General features: G+C 36.9%; 1 protein-coding gene across 2 annotated transcripts in view; it reads right to left on the reverse strand.

Moving 5' to 3' along the window:
- Nucleotides 1–3,118: 3,118 nt before the first annotated feature.
- LOC115439037 (uncharacterized) overlaps nt 3,119–20,547 on the reverse strand; it is a 38,171-nt gene continuing 20,742 nt past the window's right edge. For both annotated transcript variants that reach the window (XM_030162936.1, XM_030162935.1), the window contains 9 exons: nt 17,450–17,521; nt 17,039–17,116; nt 16,635–16,688; nt 14,045–14,080; nt 8,282–8,359; nt 5,962–6,001; nt 5,823–5,868; nt 5,326–5,740; nt 3,119–3,858 (listed from right to left, as the gene is read on the reverse strand). In XM_030162936.1, coding sequence (XP_030018796.1) covers nt 3,373–3,858; nt 5,326–5,740; nt 5,823–5,868; nt 5,962–6,001; nt 8,282–8,359; nt 14,045–14,080; nt 16,635–16,688; nt 17,039–17,116; nt 17,450–17,521 — 1,305 coding nt within the window. In that variant the 3' untranslated portion in view covers nt 3,119–3,372. The remainder of the gene's footprint in view (nt 3,859–5,325; nt 5,741–5,822; nt 5,869–5,961; nt 6,002–8,281; nt 8,360–14,044; nt 14,081–16,634; nt 16,689–17,038; nt 17,117–17,449; nt 17,522–20,547) is intronic.

A 20,547-nucleotide genomic window follows, 5' to 3' on the forward strand; every position in this document is an offset into this window, starting at 1 on the left:
CACCTGACCCTCTCAGATTTTTCTAAATTTTTTACATACTTCTAGTACATTATATATGATGGAAAAACCCAGAATTTCAAGGCTTAATTGTAAATAGTTCCAAAGTTTCTGTTATATGGCTAAAATATGAGGGCGAAATGTCCATATTTAATTTGAACATTTACCATAGAAGGATTTATAGAAGCAAGTTGTGCTTGGCGTCAAAATTTAGGGCAATTCCTGTACTTTCACATGGTGTCTTATTTTGTGATCCTACCTATCCCACATGCTGATATTGACCTTTAAATCCAAAGGTCGGACAGATATTTTTGATTTTCAGCTGTTCATATATCATACATAACATAACATAGGACCTTCATTTTACACAGATCCATTCCCTAAGTAGCCAAGATATAGCACATAAAATTTCTAATGAATATGATGATTAGTGTTTGTGTAATGAGTAGCATTTTAGATGTTCGTGATAAATAAAATTTCAACTTTCTCATTGTCTGTAACATGCAATTATACATTTTAAGTAAATATTTCCACATTTCTTAGGACTATAGATTACTGTGAAATGATTCTGAAAATTTCAGACCTCTAGCTCTTGTTGTTCAGAAGTTATAGAAGCCTGAAAATAGCCGAAAATTTCAAGTCTTAATTTTGGTCGCAATTTTAGGGTCCCCCCTACCTACTTCAAATGGTCATAACTTTGGAACTATTTACAATCAAGCCTTGAAATTTTGGATTTTCTCATCATATATATATATAATGTTCTATAAGTATGTAAAAATTTAGAAAAATCTGAGAGGGTCAGGTGGGAAATTTTCTTAAAATCTGTTGATTTCTTATGGAATGACTCATATGTGTTTAGATTATCCACATTTTATGTAAAAGGATCATTTGTAAGTGTAAACATTTAAAGCATATACTTTCATTGAAGTACTGGTTTGGCTGTAGAACTCTTAAATACCGTTAGCCTCATAGCATAATTGCCTAACTCATGCACAAATGGACAAAAGTATTGGGACACATCGAATTCAGATGTTTCTTTTCTAACGGGTCTGGGATCTAAAACAATAATGACAAGTGTCAGAATATAGTTTTATATTGGGATAAATACACTGGTTTACAAGTAATAAAGAATAAAAGTAGTAAAATTTTACCAAGTGTGAGTCACTGTTTAAAGAAAAATCAAGTCAAAAATGCTGGTTGGCTGAAGTTTCCAAGATACAGTCTTGGCTCCAAATGTGAAACTATGACAGTAGATTAGTCGACTGGAAGAGTCTTATTTTATCTCTGTAACTATTTCAGATTTTGAAGGATATGGATATATTGATAGTGGACAACTTTCTACACAATAGAAAAAGGGGTTGTCCATCCGGTTATTGTCATGCTTTGTGCAAATATTAGCACTGTAGAGCATCTGGAGAACTGACTCAAACTCCACCTGTTGAGTTTAATCACCGAATGATTGACTGCAGCCTATATTCTGTTTCAAAGGTTGTCACAGCAGGTGAGTGTTCACAGGATGATTCACCTCATGAATGGTAATGAATAATTATTGAACTGTCAAAGACTAGAAATCCTACTTAGGGAAATATAATTGATAAGGGAGGAGTTGTATGACCCAAAACTTTAAACTTTATCATCCAGAGTGTGAAAGGAAATTACTTTTCTTTTCATTAAATATTGGGTGCTTCTATGAAATTGGGTTCATTTTGGTACCTAGTACTTTTCCAGCTTTTTAGACCCAATAATATAAGAGAAATTTCGACATATTTCCCCCCAGAATGTGCCTAATGATGACCTCAGATAATGCAAAAAAAAAAAAAATTATACTCTTGCTCCAAGCCATCCCAAAATTAATGAATTTTAAGAAAATATTGGGCCCAAAAGTAGGACCAAATTTGGGACAGGAAAAGCTAGCTAGGTGTCAGTGCATTTGATCTGAAAACATGGCTGTAAATGGTCTATAAATAAAGACACTTAAATTTGACTATCCTAGTGTTTTTTCTAATCCAGACATGTGGGTTTTTCATGAATCTCAGTCTCATCCCAGGTTTTGTGTGTAACCCATCGTGTCCACTGGTGTTACATGCAGAACCTGCCGATTTTGACACAAATAAATCGTGAGTGATTTTGCAACAGCGGTCATTTTTGTGAAACACTCTGTCTTGAATATTTACTTCAATTCCCAAAATGTACCTGAAAGAGAATAAAAAGATATTAAAGAGAATAGTGGCATCCTTTTTACTGTTAGATTTTTGTATACAAATAATATAAAAATGTGTTTTATCTACAAATAGTTTCTCTTTTATCTCAGTACATATTTATTTTTAAAATAGACCCAAAGTGCTTCCAAATTTGCTTTATAACATCTCTCTACATCTGGTTTGAATTTTTAGCCCCTCTGTTCTGTTTTTAGGGACCAGTTTCATAGAAGCACCCTATTGCAAATTAAAGTTAAACACTTTGTATAAACTTAATTATTGCAGCACAAAATGTATTTCTTTTCAGTTTTTACCCCTCGGCCAACTTCTGACCGAAGGGTTATTGTAATCGTTTTGTCATCTGTCTGTCCATTCAATGACATAATCGCATTATCTGAAGAACGCATTGCGATATCTGCACCAAATTTATACTGTGGATGCATCTTGGCATGGAGCAGAAGTCTATTGAAAATACGTGATCATGACATACTTTTTCAAGGTCAAATGGCCTTGTGCAGTTGTAATATCTGAGTACTTTCAAATATAAATATGTAATAAGTTTCGAACAAAGACAATCTAATCTAAATTATAGGGCAGTAACTTTCAACAGAATCTTTGACTATATTTGGCCAAGGGGGATTAAAAGTGTGCAGCAGGTTCTGTTTAATAAGAATTTCTTAACTGGTGGCACACAGCAGCAGGGATTTACGAGTAAAAATACCTGCAGAACAAGGAAATGGTCGTTGTGCAACAATAAGAAGCCAAAGGGTTTTTGTCACAGTTCTGGTTCTTCATGTTTTGCGTCATTCTGAGCACATAGTGATCACTGCTTTGTGTCCAGGAAATGTTCTGTCCTGTTACTGATCTGTTTGGTATTTGGTCTCCGTCTTCTTCCCCTACGGACACAAAAAGGTGACATGACATTGCTAGGAATTCACCTTTATTGCACTGAAACTTGGTCTTTTAAAAACTGACTAAAACAACAGTGAAACAAACACATTACTACATATTAGCACGGGTTAAATTGACTTCATATTCAAAATAAATAACAGAAACTACTCAATTAAAATTCTTACAACATTGGATCAACAGTGTCTTCGAGTTATAATAATGCCCTCCGGTCTTTCTAAGATAAGGGCACTGAGGTTTGGGTTTGACTTTCCAAATCGCAGATACTTCATTCTTCAAGTTCAATGAGTTTCTTCAGATCAGCCTTCAGTTGTTCTTCATCCTCCTCCTCTTCCTCATCTACCTCCACCTCTATCCCGTCCATCGTCTTCTGCAGCTGCTCCTTGATCTTGTTCAGCTCCAACAGTCCGTCCTGCAGATCTTTACAAACCTCCCGGATCTTGGTGGCGAACTCCGTCTTGGCCCCTTTCCTCAGCTCCATGGAATCCTTCGCCAGGAAGAAGACGTCCAGAGCGAGGAAGAGGCCCGACATCACTCCGGTGGTGACGCTCATCACCTGGGCGGCCTTGGCTGCGCCGCCCGCAACACCAAGGACCTGAACAGTGCTGATCAGACTCTCGGTGTTGATCACCAAGGCCTTTCCAGCTCGGCCACCCTCCTTCATTACATGTTTGACGTTTTGATTGAGGTGCTTCTTGGAGATGCTCTCGGCGTACTGCTCAAAATTCCACTCCTCCAGGGTCTCCATCCCTTCCTGTAGAGAATAAACATGTATGTTCCATTCATTTTGCATTTCTGTTCAGCAGTTAGTTCTAGTTTGGAGTTGTGAGTATTTATAGGTTATTATGACCCTCCTGAGATTGAATTGGTCTGAATGTGGAACCTGAACTAAAATGATTGTTAACACCTCAGTGTAATTTTTGCATTTCACAAATTCATCCCAAGGGCCGGACTGGACCCTTTTGTGGGCTGGATTTGGCCCCTGGGCCGCATGTTTGACACCTGTGGTCGAAAGGGTTGAAAACACAAAACTGTGTTTTCTTGTCCTGTAGTTTACACCACAGGCAACGCACCAGTACAGGAAACAACATCATGTTGGATTATTTCCCTGTGACAGACCTTCAAGTTGCTCTAGCCACTTTGTGATTGTATTTCGTGCCAGGAGAGAACAGCAGAGGAGTAGAAAGGTTCTATGCAGGTGCTTGGTCTTGGTGGTGCTGATGCCACGTGGTGTGCATATTACATTGATGAACAGGAAATTTCACACACTTTTGCATGTCCATCTGCATCAGGGGTCTCAAACTCATTTTCTTTCAGGGGTCACATTCATCCCGATTTGATCTCCAGTGGGCCGGACCAGTAAAATAATAGCATAATAACCAATAAATAATGACAACTCCAAATTTTTGTCTTTGTTTCAGTGCAAAAAATTATGAAATGATGAAAATACTTAGTTTTATAAACTATTCAAACAAAAAAGATGTGAATAACCTGAAAAAAACTGAAATTTCTTAAGAAAAATAAGTGCAATTTTAACAATATTATGCCTCAACTTATTATTTCCACATGTGCATTATGGATCGGATCTACAAAGACACTAAACATTTAGCAACAGGCAGAAAATAGTTCAAATTGTGCTTAATTTTCTTTGGACATTTCAGGTTCTTCATATTTGTTCAGGTTATTCACATTTATTGTTAGAGGATAGTTTGTAAATGTAAATATTTTCATAATTTAATGTTATTTTTTGCACTAAAACATAAAAATTTGGAGTCGTCATTATTTATAGACATAATGTAATATTTTTTTCACATCAAACTAAGAAAATATGGAGTCATTCTTTTTTGTAGGTTATTATGCTGTTACTGTTTTACTGTAGATCATATTGGTCTGTATGTGGAACCTGAACTAAAATGAGTTCCACAGCCTTGACTGTGGAATTTTTGCACTTTGTAAATTCATCCCATGGGCCGGATTGGAACCTTTGGCCCCCAGGCCGCATGTTTGAGACCCCTGATCTGCATGCAGATGTTCCCCCCAAAACACAAGTCTAAACGAATTAAAAGTGAGAACGCAACGCCACTTTTGCGTTTTCGGTTCAGATCATTACCGTCTAAACATAGCCTTAGTTCTTGTTACTTCACAACACACACTGAAGACCTTCGATGCTAGATTTATATTCCTTCAAACACAGCAGGTTTTCATCCAACCGTCTCCTCACCTGCAGAAAGTCCAGACACTCTTTGATGTCCTTTATTTCCTCCTGGTAGTCTTGGATCATCTTCTCCACCTTCTTCCTGTCTGTTTTTGAATGGACCGTGTCGGTGATGTTGGCTGAAGCGGACGCCAGCCCGCCCGCCGTAGCTACACCGATGCCTACCGCGGTGACGATGAGCGATGTTCCCGCCGTGAAAGGTGCCAGAATAAGGCCGGTGATGGTGGTGACGGACCCGGCGACGCTGGCCACCCCGCCGCCCATGCTGGCCGTCACGGTTTTCTTATGGAAAGAGTCGGCGGCGTCGGCTAAAGACAGGAGCTCCAGGATGCGCTGCTGGAGCGAAGCGCCGCGTTGGTTGAAGAAGCGGACGAAGAGGCGAGCCGCCATGAAGACGCGATCGGCCGCTTGTTCCACCACCCTGGTAGTAGAGGAGAAAACATGAAGATGGACGGTAGAGGTGCATGGATACAGATGTGGGTCTGTGGAACATGTTTACTTACTCCTCAGCATCACTGTCTTGGGTTGCCTCATTCCACTCATTCCAGCCTGACACAAAGAAAAACCATTACACACTTCATACTGTCACTAAAGTATGAAGTCATGAACCTACACGTCATTAGTGAACAGGGCCGCGCCTACCGTCTACTGTCCTCCACCATGACAACAGGCCGTCTTCATCCTGGAACAATGAATCAACATATTTAGCCTGTTTGTTATGTTTTCTTTTGGTTGTTTTCTTTTCCTTAAAATGATAAAAAATAAAGTTAATCTGTATCCATTTCAGCAAATAAGACATCTTTTTCAGAAATATACTCATTCAAAGTAGGGCTGCATGATCAATCAATTTTAAATCGAAATTGGATTTTTTAATTAGGACGATTTTTAAAAAAGGGTAATCATTAAATTAATTTCATCTCTCTCTTGTCTCCGGACCGCACACCTCTGGGCTACCATAGGCTCCTCCTCCTAACTGTGAGAGCGATCTTTCACAGAAGTTCGTGTATTGACCAAGGTTATTATCGTTAATGAAAACTAACGAAATGACGAAAACTAGAACTGTAAAAACATTTTCGTTAACTGAAATAAATAAAAACTATAATTAAAAGAAAAAAATGATCACTAACTGAAACTGTATTGTGTGTTTACAAAACTAACTAAAACGTATAAACATTTTGGATAAAATTCCCTTCGTTTTCATCTTTGACAATGTCAGATTGATATAAAACCGATTTATTTCCCTCAAGCAATTTTAACTGCTGGCGCCATAAGACACTTCACGGTCCGTCACTTGTTGGTTACAGTCATCTTCTGGTCCCCACTCTACCTGGAAACATGGAGACTGAAGTTGGGAGAAAGCAGCAGAGTCCTGTCTGGGATTTATTTGAAAAAAACACTAAGCATTTAGAATATAACGGAAACTATTAAAAACTAGCAAACCTGCTCTAAAAGCTATTTAAAACTAACTGAATTAGAGAGGAAAAAAGTCGAAACTAAATAAAACTAAACTATAATGAAAAATCCAAAACTATTATAACCTTGGTATTGACCACAGACCTTAAATTTGTGATGGCATCATGGAATCACCGAAAAATTTCATGATGGACCAACAGAAGTGATTCCAATGTAAGCCGTGGTCCACACACGAACAACCCAATTCAAATATAACTGCATGGGGATCACTCATACTTCATTGTCCACATACACACGACTGATTCCTGTTAACTGACTTACACTGGTATAACTTCTGTGGGCCCATCACGGAATTTCCGGCGATTCTGTGGAACCATCACAGATTTGAGGTAGGGAGCAGTGTGTTGCATTGCAGGCTGCACACAAAAGTGACATGACGACTTCTGTTGTCTTCTGTAGTTTTACCCAAAAATCGAGTTTAGCCATGAGGTGGCCATGGTGGTAGAGCGGGTCGTCCAACAACCGAAGGGTTGGCAGTTTGAATCCTGCTCTGTCCTAGTCAGTCCATTGTGTCCTTGGGCAAGACACTTCACCCTCCTTGCCTCTAGTACCACTCACACTGGTGTATGAATACATATGAATGTTTAGTGGTGGTCGGAGGGGCAGTAGGCGCGAACTGGCAGCCACACTTCCGTCAGTCTGCCCCAGGGCAGCTGTGGATACAAATGTAGTTTACCACCACCAGAGGGAGAATGTGAGAGCGAATGAATAATGGGTCAGTAATGTAAAGTGCTTTGGGTGTCTAGAAAAGTGCTATAGAAATCCAATCCATTGTTATTATCAAAAAATAATAATAAATAATAAATAATAATAATAATAATCAGGATTTAATTTTTGGCCAAAATTGTGCAGCCCTAATACAAAGATAATGTGATGCAAGACTGAAAGTTCGTAAAATAGGTTCTATTTTTACCCCCGCCAAGGAGGTTATGTTTTTGCCAGGGTTTGTTTGTTTCTTGGTTAGTTAGCAACATAACTGAAAAAGTTATGGACGGATTTTGATGAAATTTTCAGGAAATGTCCGAAATGGGACGAATAACATATGATTAGATTTTGGGAATGATCCGGATCACTGTCTGGATCCACAAATTTTTATTTAATCTTATCTTATTTACCTCCTTGTCTGTCTGTTTGTCTGTTAGCAAGATAACTCAAAGTTATGGACGGATTTTGCTGAAATTTTCAGGAAATGCTGATACTGGCACAAGGAACAAATGATTCAATTTTGTTGGTGGTGGGGGGGGGGACACACAGGACTGATTTGCCTTGGTGGAGTTCTGCGCTCTCCAGGTGCTTTTCTAGTTATATTTATAGTATAATATAAGAAAGAAAGAAAGAAAAGAGTAAAAAGTGTAGTGTCACTGTAAATATTTATGACTAAGTAATTCCTGCTGATCTTCGGTGATTCAGATTCTGTTATTCCTTACTTTGTCTCAGATGTTCACTTGACCTCTACTGTGTCTGAAACCTGTGTTTTATATGAACGTACGTCCAGAGGGTCCAGGACGGTTCCTTCACTGGGCGTCGGTACTTCAGCCATCTCCAACGTCTGAACCTCCACGGTCTCCTGGAACAGAAGCACTGAACCGTCAGCGGATTGAGGAATGATCTTCAAAGAAACATTGTTTTAACACTGGCCATCAGTCTGCAGTTTGTGTCTGATGTGAAGTCACGTGACTGCCGGTAAATGTACCACACCCTAATGGCCATGAAAAGGCTGCAGTAACAACAGGACGCACCAACAACTACTGAAACACAACAATTCAAGATGTGTGAAGCACTGGGCCTCCTCCCTGTGCAGACATACTTATCTAATCCCTGTTGGAACAAATACACTGACTGTTATTAGTTGTACTTGTTGATGACCTCTTTAACCCTTTTTCGGGTAAGTGATTATTTTTGGTCATTTCCGCATACGTTAAAAGAGAGTGGCAGTAACAGTTCCAGTGAGGACAGTGAGTCAACAATCTCAGGTCCAATGTGGTCTACAGGGTCTGTAAGGTTCACCTCTGCATGAACAGTGAGTGTACCTGCTTTGTTAGGTACCACGAAGTAATGGTGCTAATGTAAGGAATGATGTTCAAAGGGATAATATGGATGTTGACCAAGGTTATTATTGTTAACGAAAACTAACGAAATGATGAAAACTAGAATTGTAAAAACATCTTTGTTAACTGAAATAAATAAAAACTATAATTAAAAGATAACTAACTGAAACTGTATTGTGTGCTTACGAAACTAACTAAAACGTAAAAAAATTATGGATAAAATTCCCTCGTTTTTGTCTTTGTCAATGTCGGATTGATATGAAATCGATTTCTCTCAAGCAATTATAGCTGTTGACGCCATATGATATTTAACAGTCTGTCACTTCTCGTCACTTGTCGTTTAGTGGTCTTCTGGTCCCCACTCTACCTGGAAACATGGAGACTAAAGGTGGGAGAAAGCAGCAGAGTCCTGTCTGGGATTTATTTGAATTCAATGGCAAAGAAGATAAAAGATATAAAAAAAACTAAAACTAAACTAAAACTAAGCATTTAGAAAATAACAAAAACTAATAAAAACTAGCAAACCTGCTCTAAAAACTAATTAAAACTAACTGAATTAGAGAAAAAAAAAGTCAAAACTAAATAAAACTAACTATAATAATAATTCAAATTATATATGTTTTTCTTTGTATTTTTTTTATATAAAATTCTTTTTTCCCCCTTTTTGCCACTACTGGCCAAGGAACCAAATATGGTAACTTCATTGACCTTCATTTTCTACATGACAATAAAAAAATTGTAAAAATTTCACAAAAGTAATAATATCTTGTTATGTCCTCCAATAACACACTACGGTTGAAGTTTTGAATTTCAGAGCAATTCAATGAGTGAACTATAAAGCGTTAATAGATGTAGTCACAAGCTGTTTTCAACACTTTTCATTCGTTAAATATTTCTAACACTGTCAGATCCACATGAAGACTGACTGATAGAATGAAAAAAAAAAAAGGCCAAAAATGGACTCACAAGGTTTCCATCAGCAACAATATAAAACCCATTAGCACAGATTTTATCTATGCAGCACATTACAATACATTAAGTATATTTATGTTCTAGCACTGGCAGACATTCCATTTTAAATATTTTAATAAAGTTCTTCCCAGACTAATCACAGATTTTCCCAGGATTATCTCTGGACCTGCTGCGGTGGTCCTGCCTCTCTCCTGCCTTCATCATCATCACTCACTTATCCTCAACTGCCTCCATGTGTCTCCCCCTACCCCCCCCTTCTCCCCCAGTCTCGATCTCTATCACTCTCTCTTTCTTTACCCTCTCTCTTTAACCCCAACTGGTCAAGGCAGACGTCCATCCTCCAGGAGTCTGGGTCTGCTCCAGGTTTCTGCTGTTAAAGGGAAGTTTTTCCTCGCCACTGTCACCAGTCACTAGTGTTTGCTCCTGGAGGATTCTGTTGGGTTTCTGTAAATTGGCTTAGAGTCTGGTTTTGACCAATTCTATATATAAAGTGTCATGAGATAACTTTTTTGTTGCGATCTGGCGCTATATAAATAAAATTTGATTGATTGAGTGATTTAATTGGTTTTCCCCTGTAAGTCACTTTGGAAAAAAGCGTCTGCCAAATGCATAAACATAAACATGTTAATTTTCCATTAATCATCAAGTATGATGAGTGAGTATAAGTTGCTATAAGTTGTGTTGCTGGAGCTGCTGTAAGGAATGATGTTCAAAGGGACAATGTGGATGTGGACAGGTGTCTGGATCAGCACTTATGTTGGTCTAATGTTGTAAAATACATGTTCCTTGCAGATTACATGTGATTTTCTTGTATATTTTATATTTACTTCTTGTATTTTTTTGTAAGGAAACAAATATGCTACCTTCATTGACCTTGATTTCCCATATAACAAAAAAAATTAGAAAAAAATTCACAAAAGTAATAAAGCCTTATGTTATGTCTCCCAATAACACATTAAGGTTGAAATTTGGAATTTTAAAGTATTTCCATGAGTGCCCTATAAAGGGTTAAACTTTCAGTAGCCCTGAAAATTATTTGACAGCCTGTGATTTTCTGCAGAAATTCAACATAAATTGTGTCCCAATCGTTTCTCAAAATCATATGTTGTCATTTATTAACTACTTTCATCTGTATTTGATCAGATTTTTGCCCTAATGGCTCAAAAAGACACATTTATGACAAACGTTTATGACACTAATACACAGTGATTTAAGGATTATTCCCCAAGATGAAGACATTTCGGTTCTGTTTCATGCAGGTTTCAGTTGAAAAGGTTGCATAAGAAGCAGGTCCTTTTCCATGACAAACTTAGTCATTTTCATTATTTGATCTCAACGATGCCACATGACAGGAGTGTACTTACCACCAGGAAATGTAACGGGAAAGGAAACTAAAAATAATTTACTGACATAGGAGACAAATGGCTGTTATATCACTGTGAAAATCAGACAATAGATGGTGGAGATTTTAACCTGAGAGACTAAGGTTTCAGTTTAAGGTTACTTTTGGGTGTCCTTGAATGACATTAAAAATACACACCCTCATTAAAAAAGGACATCTCATTGATTTCCACAGCCTATTTAGGACTTTATTTACAGTCCTGTGCAAGAGTCCTAGGTAACATTAGGTTTGTCGGTTTAGTAAAGTTCTAATGTTCACACATATGCATTTCTCAGTCTCTGTCTTTAGATCCAATCTGATATATATGAAGTATGTACAGAAGGAAAAACAAAACAAAACCCCAGCTTTTATAAACCACAGTGGTAGTATTTAGTGTGACCTCCCTTTGCATTTAACATGTACATCTGGGGTACATCTGTGGAATAATCTGGAGCAAAACTTAAAAATGTCTTCTTCAATTTGTGCATTTAAAAGGAAGTAAAAATCCACTATAATAACAAAATATAGAACATTATCTGAATAAGTGAATATCTTCTTATAATATAGAAGAACACATAAAATAAGATTATTGTGATAAATTAATTATCACGATAAGAAGATATTATCACATTTATTGATCATTGTATTTGTAGTAAATATTTAAAGTGCATATAAATATTATAGTTTATATAAAAAATGGTTGATTATGCAAATCTGATTGTGTGTGAGGTGACTAAAAAAATGTATGTGAATGGTTTGTATGGATGTTTTGGGTTATTGTACAAATACACAGAAGAAAACTGTGTTAACAAAGCAAAGGAAGCAGATTTAATTTAATTTTAGTATTAGTTTGTATAAAGGAGTGGGAGTCAATACATTCTACTTCTTCCCACTCCTTTTCGAGCGCAGAAAAGTTTTGTTTGACCATGTTGTATGATTCTTTGTTATTTGATGATTCTGTGTGCTCGAAATAAAACTACACTACTACTACCAACATGTCTTTAACCTTTTGTTCAGACAATATGAGATTTATTACATTAATTACACTGGGGTATTGATTTTGGTCCGGTTTGTTTCTTTGTACTTTAGCAGCTAAACTACAAGTTGAATTAAAAAAAAAAAAAAAAAAATCAATAAATTGTTATGTGTTGACTTTACTTTGATTATCTTGTCACTCATGAGTAGAACATTGTTGTTGTAGAATAGGAGTATCTAATCCTGTTCCTAGACAGCTACTATCCTGCATGTTTTAGATGTTTCACTCTTCCAACACACCTGATTCAAATGATAAGCCTATCATGAAGCTCTGCAGAAGCCTGATAACAACCATCAGGTGTGCTGGAAGAGGGAAACATCTAAAACATGCAGGATAGTGGTTCTCGAGGACCAGGATTGGACACCCCTGTTGTAGAACATATTGTTAGCCCACCCCCCGAAGGGGAGGCAAGGGGTATTGTTTTTGGTTCGGTTTGTTTCTTTGTTAACACACTAGCAGTAAAACTATTGGTTGAATTCATACCAAATTTGGTTTATAGATTGCCACTGACCCAGAATAGATTTCATTACATTTTGGGAAAAGTAGGTCGAAGTTCAAATTTTTAATGAATTTTTAAATCTTTTTTTTTTTTATTTTTCCCCCTCTACTTATGATGGTCAAAATTTTTCTATGTCTATGCTGACATCAGCACATGCATAGACATGATGACATCAGCTGGATCGATACCAAAATAAGCTACAATATGTGCGAGGGATGGGGTTTGTTGCGCCTAGCACCACTTGCTTTCTTATACATATACAGGATGTATAAAAAAAAAAAAAAAAAACAACAACTATACATTTTGAAAAATTACCCCCAGTTTCGCATTTGATAATTTTTGGAATTTTCTTTTATGGACGTCGGTAGGTAGGGGGTTGGTGGATATTTGTCCAAATTTACAGACCCAGGTTTTCATGCATGAGTGAGCAGGGGCAAACTGCGCAATCCAAGTTAAAACTGGTTTGCGCAAAGTAGCGGTGGGATTTAAATCCAATCAAAGGTCATGGGAGGGGACAATGGGCATCCATCTTGTTTTCCACAAAACTGCCAGGTTACAGTATTGACACTTTGGCCACCATGTCAATTTCATTTCTTTACCCATGGCAGCTGTTCCTGCCTTTCAAAGTTAATTCAAATTGTTTAGGCCTGAAAATGTCACTGAGGACAGGACAAGTTAGGGTTAGGGTTAATGCTGTAACCTGGCAATTTTGTGGCGGAGGTCTGCGCTGTCCGAGTGCTGTTCTAGTTAACCTTGAGTTTACTCTGAGTTTTCATGTACATCTACATGATCTGTGAATTAAATATAGGAAAATACATGATTCACACCAAAAAATGCAGAATACAGAAGATAAAAAAAAATGTGACAAATCAGTTAAGAAAGGTCGAAATAGAGAAACATTCATTTGGGAACTGCCACAAAAGTAGCACTGGGTCTTTATGGGTTAATACAATGTTGATTTAAAATATAAAAGAAACCAAAAAAAACCCCCAAAAAACTACTAAAATACATGTAAAGACAAAAGAATTATAACATGTGAATAATAACATCAAACAACATGTGCATGGGAGAGATAGAAGCAAAAAAAGCTTGTAAAACACCACGCCCATATAAACTAAAGAATGAACTAAGAATAAAATAAAATAAATACTGTTCCCACCATTTATCCATTTTCAACCTTCATCAACATTTTATTTTCATGACCTCTTTTTCACTTTTATCCTCTGCTCTTCAATTACTGTATATCTTATGTTATTGTCAGTCACTGTGTGTGTTATATTAAATATGTGCGGTATACATAGAATCTGACTACTGACCTGAGGCGGTGCCTGAGGACCAGATGATGTAGAGTCCTAAGGAGTGGAACAAATAAAAACAAATGAATGAAACAGCTTGATTTTGAAGAGTAGAACACATGTTAACCCTTTAACCCCTGAGACATTATTCCAGGTAAACGTTCTGCTGTGAATTGTCGTCTGTTTCAGGTTCATAAAAGCTGGTGTGAGTATGTGCTTGTGTTCCTTTTCTTCAGTGGTTTTGTTTTACTGTGTGTTTTATGGTCAAAACAGGTGGAATAACAGAAAAAGACAAAGAAAGGAACTGAAGTTTGACAGGTTTTTACAAAATAAGACACTCAGAATGTACATCAAAAAGAGACTTAGGATGTTGAACATGAACTGTGAACTGGAACACATTGAACAACAACAAGGATTTGAATTTGGACCCAGCAGTTTATGTTTTAGGCTCTTTTTTCCTAAATCAGTTCAACTGCTTTTTGATGTTTGGTTGAACTCCAAAAAGCAGTTACACGGTCAAAACTCAGAAAAAAAAAAAAAAAAGTAAAGGAAAATCACAACCACACTACAAACAGTAAACATAATCTGCTGCACACTTTTAATCCCCCTCAGCCAAACATAGTGTAAGATTCTGTCAAAACTTACTGCCCTATAATTTAGATTAGATTGTCTTTGTGTAAAACTGATTACATATTTATATTTGAAAGTACTCATATTATAACTGCACAAGGCCATTTGACCTTGAAAAAGTAGGTCAAGGTCATCTATTTTCAATAGGCTTCAGCTCCATGCCAAGATGCATTCACAGTATAAATTTGGTGCCGAAACGTCAATGCATTCTTCAGACAATGCGATTATGTCTTTGAATGGACAGACAGACGGATGCCAAAACGATTACAATAAAAACAAAAAATGACATGAAAAAGGATGTGTAAAAAAAAAAAAAAAAAAAAAGCATAAACCGTCTATTTGTATATTGACTCAGTCTCACTAACTGCTCTCTGATTTGGCCTCTATTACACAGGCAGCAGGGGGTGCACTGAGCATGCTCAGATGTCTATTGAAACCACAGGTCTATTGTATCAGCATGTTGTGAAAATTTTTCCTATTGAGCAAACAGTTGCATTTTTATGAATATTTAAAATAAATCATACATACAGAACGTTCACCACAGACACATCAGGGGTTAAAGCAGTGGTTCCCAACCTTTTTTGGCTCGCGACCCCGTTTTAACATCACACATTTTTAGCGACCCCAGACATTCAAAATGGAGACTTTTGTTGTTGCTAAAATTAATTTGTTTTTGATCATATAATTTAATAGTTTGCTATACTATGTTGCAAATAAACATTAATTTTAGACATTTAGTCTATATAATGTATATTACTATGGATGGAGGCAGAAATTAACCCTTTCATGCACTGTCCACTCCAGTGGACAGTTCTTCTCCAGCTGTTCTCTTGTATATTAATGGGTTTTGTTGTTTTAGTTCCATATCAGCCAACACAGTGGACGCTTATGCACCATCCCATACCCTGTAATTCAGATCATTACTGTAACTTTACTGTTCTTGATAAACCTGATCTGCACTAACATGTTTGAGTGTAAATCAATTGTTATTTGTTAGACAAGAAGGGCTTTTTTTGCATATTATCTCCATGAAGTGAGTCATTACTAGCATTAGAATATGTTAAAATGTGAGAAGACATCAGATTAGCAGCATTAAAAATGTTTTTATTTCATTGTTTTCATATCACTTTCTGATATTGGGTTTTAAACACGTTTCTTTACTTCAAAAATCAAATGCACGAATATTTTTGTAACTCCATAGAAAAAAAAAACTCGATCGCATTGTTTTTTTCATGGCTAAACACTGAAGAAAAAATCTTGACTAAGGTTCTCATACTTCGTGCATGAAAGGGTTAAGCCAGGTGTAGATTACTGCACAAAGTGAGAATTTTATTTTCCTTGGTCAGGATATGTACAGTCAGTCCAGCTTGGATTTACAAGGCTGACAATTAATACTGAACAAACAAGAACTCAAACTATGAATTATGAAAGAGCTGCAGCATCTGAAACTGACCACAATGAACATTTGACAGATAAACAGAACCACAGTGCTTCAGTTTCAGCTTCAGTTTGTCATGTCTTTTATGGATTGGGATTGTCGCTCTCAACTCACCAATATATTTGTCAGGGTAGAGACTGCGATCTGGTAGGATCGGCGATTCTACCAGAAGAGACTCCGATCGTAGTCTCTACCAGTAGAAACTCCGATCAGAGTCTCTGACCCTAACCCTAACCCTAACCCGATCGGAGTTTCTACTGGCAGGATCGGAGTTTCTACCAGTAGAGACTCTGATCGGAGTTTCTACTGGTAGAGACTACGATCAGAGTCTCAACTGGTAGAATCGCCGATCCTACCAGATCGCAGTCTCTACTCTGATATATTCACCAATATATATTTTTTATTAGTAAGTTTTTTGTTTTGTTTTTTATCAATTATTAAAAATTTCAGGCGACCCCATTTGAATTCCAGGTGACCCCATGTGAGGTCCTGACCCCAAGGTTGAAAAACACTGTGTTAAAGGGTTAAAACATGAGGACGTACCTGTGGCCCAGACCCGAACAAAGCACTGGGAAGGATCCTCTTTATTCTGAAAGTCTGGAAACAAAGTCATCAATGTCATTACAGCTTTAAGGGCTAAATGTTCCCCTGCAGCCTAATATATCCACCCACTGACAGGTCCCACTGGAATGAGACAGTCAGTATTAATGCTACGTTTCCTCTCAGTGGTTGGAATATTATGATATTCCTGCAAGGTCCATTTAATTCATTGTTTGACATTGTGGCAATTTGTGACATATTGCCGTAAATGTGGGTGTTGAGGAGACATAAAGTGGATCGTTGGGGTCTGGCGCTGAAAAGATTCAACTTGTGCACAAATATCTTATTTGCTGTTTTTCTTCGTGTTAAATGTAAAACTGACCCCGACCCTTTGCAACTGTACGCACCATAGTTCGTTTCTTCTGTGTCTCCACCGGCTGGCTTTTCACCTCACAGCTAGGTTCATCGTCTGTGTACCAAACAGACTGAAGAGAGTGGAAGGTTAGTTTGAGGACTTGAAAAAATCTGTCGTATGCAGACTGTAACTGCTTTAGTGAGGGTTAAATATAGCCCATAACCTTTGATTTTCTCTCCAAATGTCTGCAGCCATTGTTCTCCTGCAGTAACATAATATGACCTACACTTGTCACGAGACATGCTTCACATTTTTATGACTAGACGGCGTATTTTCAGCGTTACCTCAGAATCTGATCAGTCCTTTTGTGCAGCAGTGAAATCAGAAACAACAGATTAACAGAGATTAGCGACTGTTAGCGCACAAAAGAGTGGATTTAGAAGAAACAGGAGTCTGCTCTTACTCCTCGCTCGATGGTGGCGTCGTCTAAACTTTGGGAGCTTGAGGAGTTCTCGCTGTGAAGAGACCGGGTGTCCTGATCACAAAGAAAACGAAAATGATGAGAGGGAAACATTGAAGGGAAGTTCACAGGGTTCCTACAAGTCAAATTTAAGACTTTTTAAGACCTTTTAAAACTACTTAGAACAGATTTAATGCCCATTTCACAGCCATACTGGCAAAAGTTTGTGACTCCAAGAATTTAGGAAAATGTATTTATTTCCTCCAATGCCTTGATTCCCATTGTTCCGAGTCATTTCTCACCAAGGGCTGCAAAGTTAGCAATAATTGGTTCCACATTTCAGAATAAATTGTCGGGTTGGAACAGGATGAACTGAGTCAACTAACGTAACTTTCTTTGCAGTTTGAACATTTAACAGACACATTTAAACACAATACAGTCAACAAGTTTCTGGGGACATAACTTAAGACCTAATATATCAAATTTAATACCTTTTAAAGACTTTTCTAAAGATATTAAATGCAGATTTGTAAATTCAAGATTTTTAAGGCTTTTAAAGACCCCGCTGAAACCCTGAGCTTATGAGAATGAGACTAATGAGTAAAACTGATGAGCATTTACTGAGATAAGGCTAAAAAGAATCATTTGAATGGATCTCAGGGTTCGTACATATATTTCAAGGTCAAATTCAAGCACTTTTAAGAGTAATTTTCAAATTTTTCCAGGACAGCACCTCATCACCTCATCACTGAGGTAAAATATATATCTACAGAAATACAAATACCAATGATTATTTTTCCACCACTTTCTATCATAATGTATTATGCTATAAACATCTAAAATTATGTTTCATAATAGCAAAGTTTTATCCAAAAAAAGGGACCATCATCACATTGCATCATAAAATCCAGCTGCTGATTCAATTTCAAAACTACATTCAAGGTACAGAACCATTTATCGTAGCTGCACTAACCTATAAATCAGGGTCGGGCAATAAAAGCTATATTTATCATAAATATTATTATTGTGAAATGGATTTGTCTTTCAGGATCTTTTTTTTCTGGTTTGCACTTTATTTTGCCAGAACGTAATATACTGTAGTTATTTAATTTGCTGTTTTATGTCATTTTACTGTAACTTTAGTATTGAATAGTCCATATCTAGATGTTCTATTGCCTTGCAAGTGATTTTATGTTCTGACCATACAGAATGATTTAAAACCACATTTAACTGTCTTCAGTGTCTTTTTCATTTTTTATATTTCTTTTAATATTTCAGTATATGATGCTTCTTTACATTTCATTTCAAATGCAAAATCCCTCACTCGCCACTGCATTCTCTATGATTTATTGAGTTGGACATTATTAACTATTCATAGACAAAAACACTGGTTTATGTTCGTCTATAAAGCTCTGCTGGGAAAACTCCCAGAATACCTCAGTAATCTTCTTTCTGTTAACTCTAGTAGTTTCCATCTACGTGCTGCCAAGTTGTTGCTTTTGACTGTTCCCCGAGTTCTGACAGACTCAGAAAAACAGCATTTTCCTACCATGCACCATGGTTGTGGAATAATCTTCAAAAAACTCTAAAACTACAAACATCCATTTCTGTTAAAGATTTTAGAAGTATCATGGAGAATGTAGTGAAGGAGGAATGTCACTGTTTTTCTTGATGCCATGATGGTTGAATAGTTGTTTTTCTGTTTTATTGTTCATTGTGTATTTGGTATGTATTTTATATTGTTGTTTTTTTTTTTATTCAAATTTTTATTCAGAACAGTCTCATAACATATTACACAGGACATCATTGGAACAAAGTACACCATTCTCTTTTTTTTTTTTGAAAAGGGCGTCAATATTGCTCACTGAAATGAAAAGAAAAGAAAAAAGTAATTTGTGAATCATTGTTAAATGAATAATGTCACATAAACATAGACTTTGCAGTGCGAAACATAACAGAAGAGTAATTTGTGAAGATTAGTGCTTTTCATGGTCATCCTACTTTGTAGAAAAATTATATGAATAGTAATAAAGATTATATATGCAAACAAACATGTTTACATTTACTTGCAGGTACTCACTTATCTACATGTATAAATATTTGAGGACGTGTCTATGAAGCACACACATGCAAAAAAAAAAAGGTGTAATATAAATAAATAAGAAAGTAAATGGATAATAAGTATTTTATATTATTTTGACTTTGTATGGCTGCTACCTTGGCCAGGTCTCCCTTGCAAGAGATTTTTAATCTCAGTAGGACTTCCTGGTTAAATAAAAATAACGAAGTGGCTATTGAAACAATACTGTGGCACAAAGAATTGGTTTGTCTATTACCACAGAGCCCATCAGTGCCCTCGTTATATCATGTGTAGACTGGTAACTTGTCACATCCTGAAACGTCACATCCCGAAAAATATCAAGGCAATCAGATACCAAACAGGTCAGTTCAGAGACAGCAGAGATTTAGCTCAATATGTAACGCTCTGGACTAATGTGGGAGACTTGGGTTAAGTCCTGGTCAAAGCAGCATTTTTTTTTTTCTGCTGATTTTCAGATGGGGGGATACGGGTATATCCGACACTGATATAAGTCAGCCACTGGGACAATGTTCAGAGTGCAGAATTCGGAGCACAGCACTCAATACACAACTCACACAGAGCTAAGAGGTAACACAGCACACTGCCGCATCTAACATATAGCTCCGCCCACCTTGCACAGAGCAATGAACACGTTAAAACACAGGTGCCAAACACACGGCCCGGGGGCCAAAACCGGCCTGCCAAAGGGTCCAATCTGTTCCCTGGGATGAATTTGTGAAATGTAAAAATTACACTGAAAATATTATCAGTCAAGGATGTTCAATCTAAAGTGGGTCAGACCAGTAAAATACTGTCATAATAACCTATAAATAATGGAAAAAAAGCTAATTTTTTCTTTTTGTTTTAGTGTCAAAGAAGTAAAATTACACAAAAATGTTTACATTTACAGACTGGCTTTTCACAAAAAATATGAACAACCTGAAATATGTAGTATTTTAACAATATTCTGCCTATTATTAAATGTTTTGTGTTTCTGTAGATCCACTGTTATCTGTAAGTT

This window comes from Sphaeramia orbicularis, chromosome 18 (assembly GCF_902148855.1).
Source record: "Sphaeramia orbicularis chromosome 18, fSphaOr1.1, whole genome shotgun sequence".
In the NCBI taxonomy this organism is placed as follows: Eukaryota; Metazoa; Chordata; class Actinopteri; order Kurtiformes; family Apogonidae; genus Sphaeramia; species Sphaeramia orbicularis.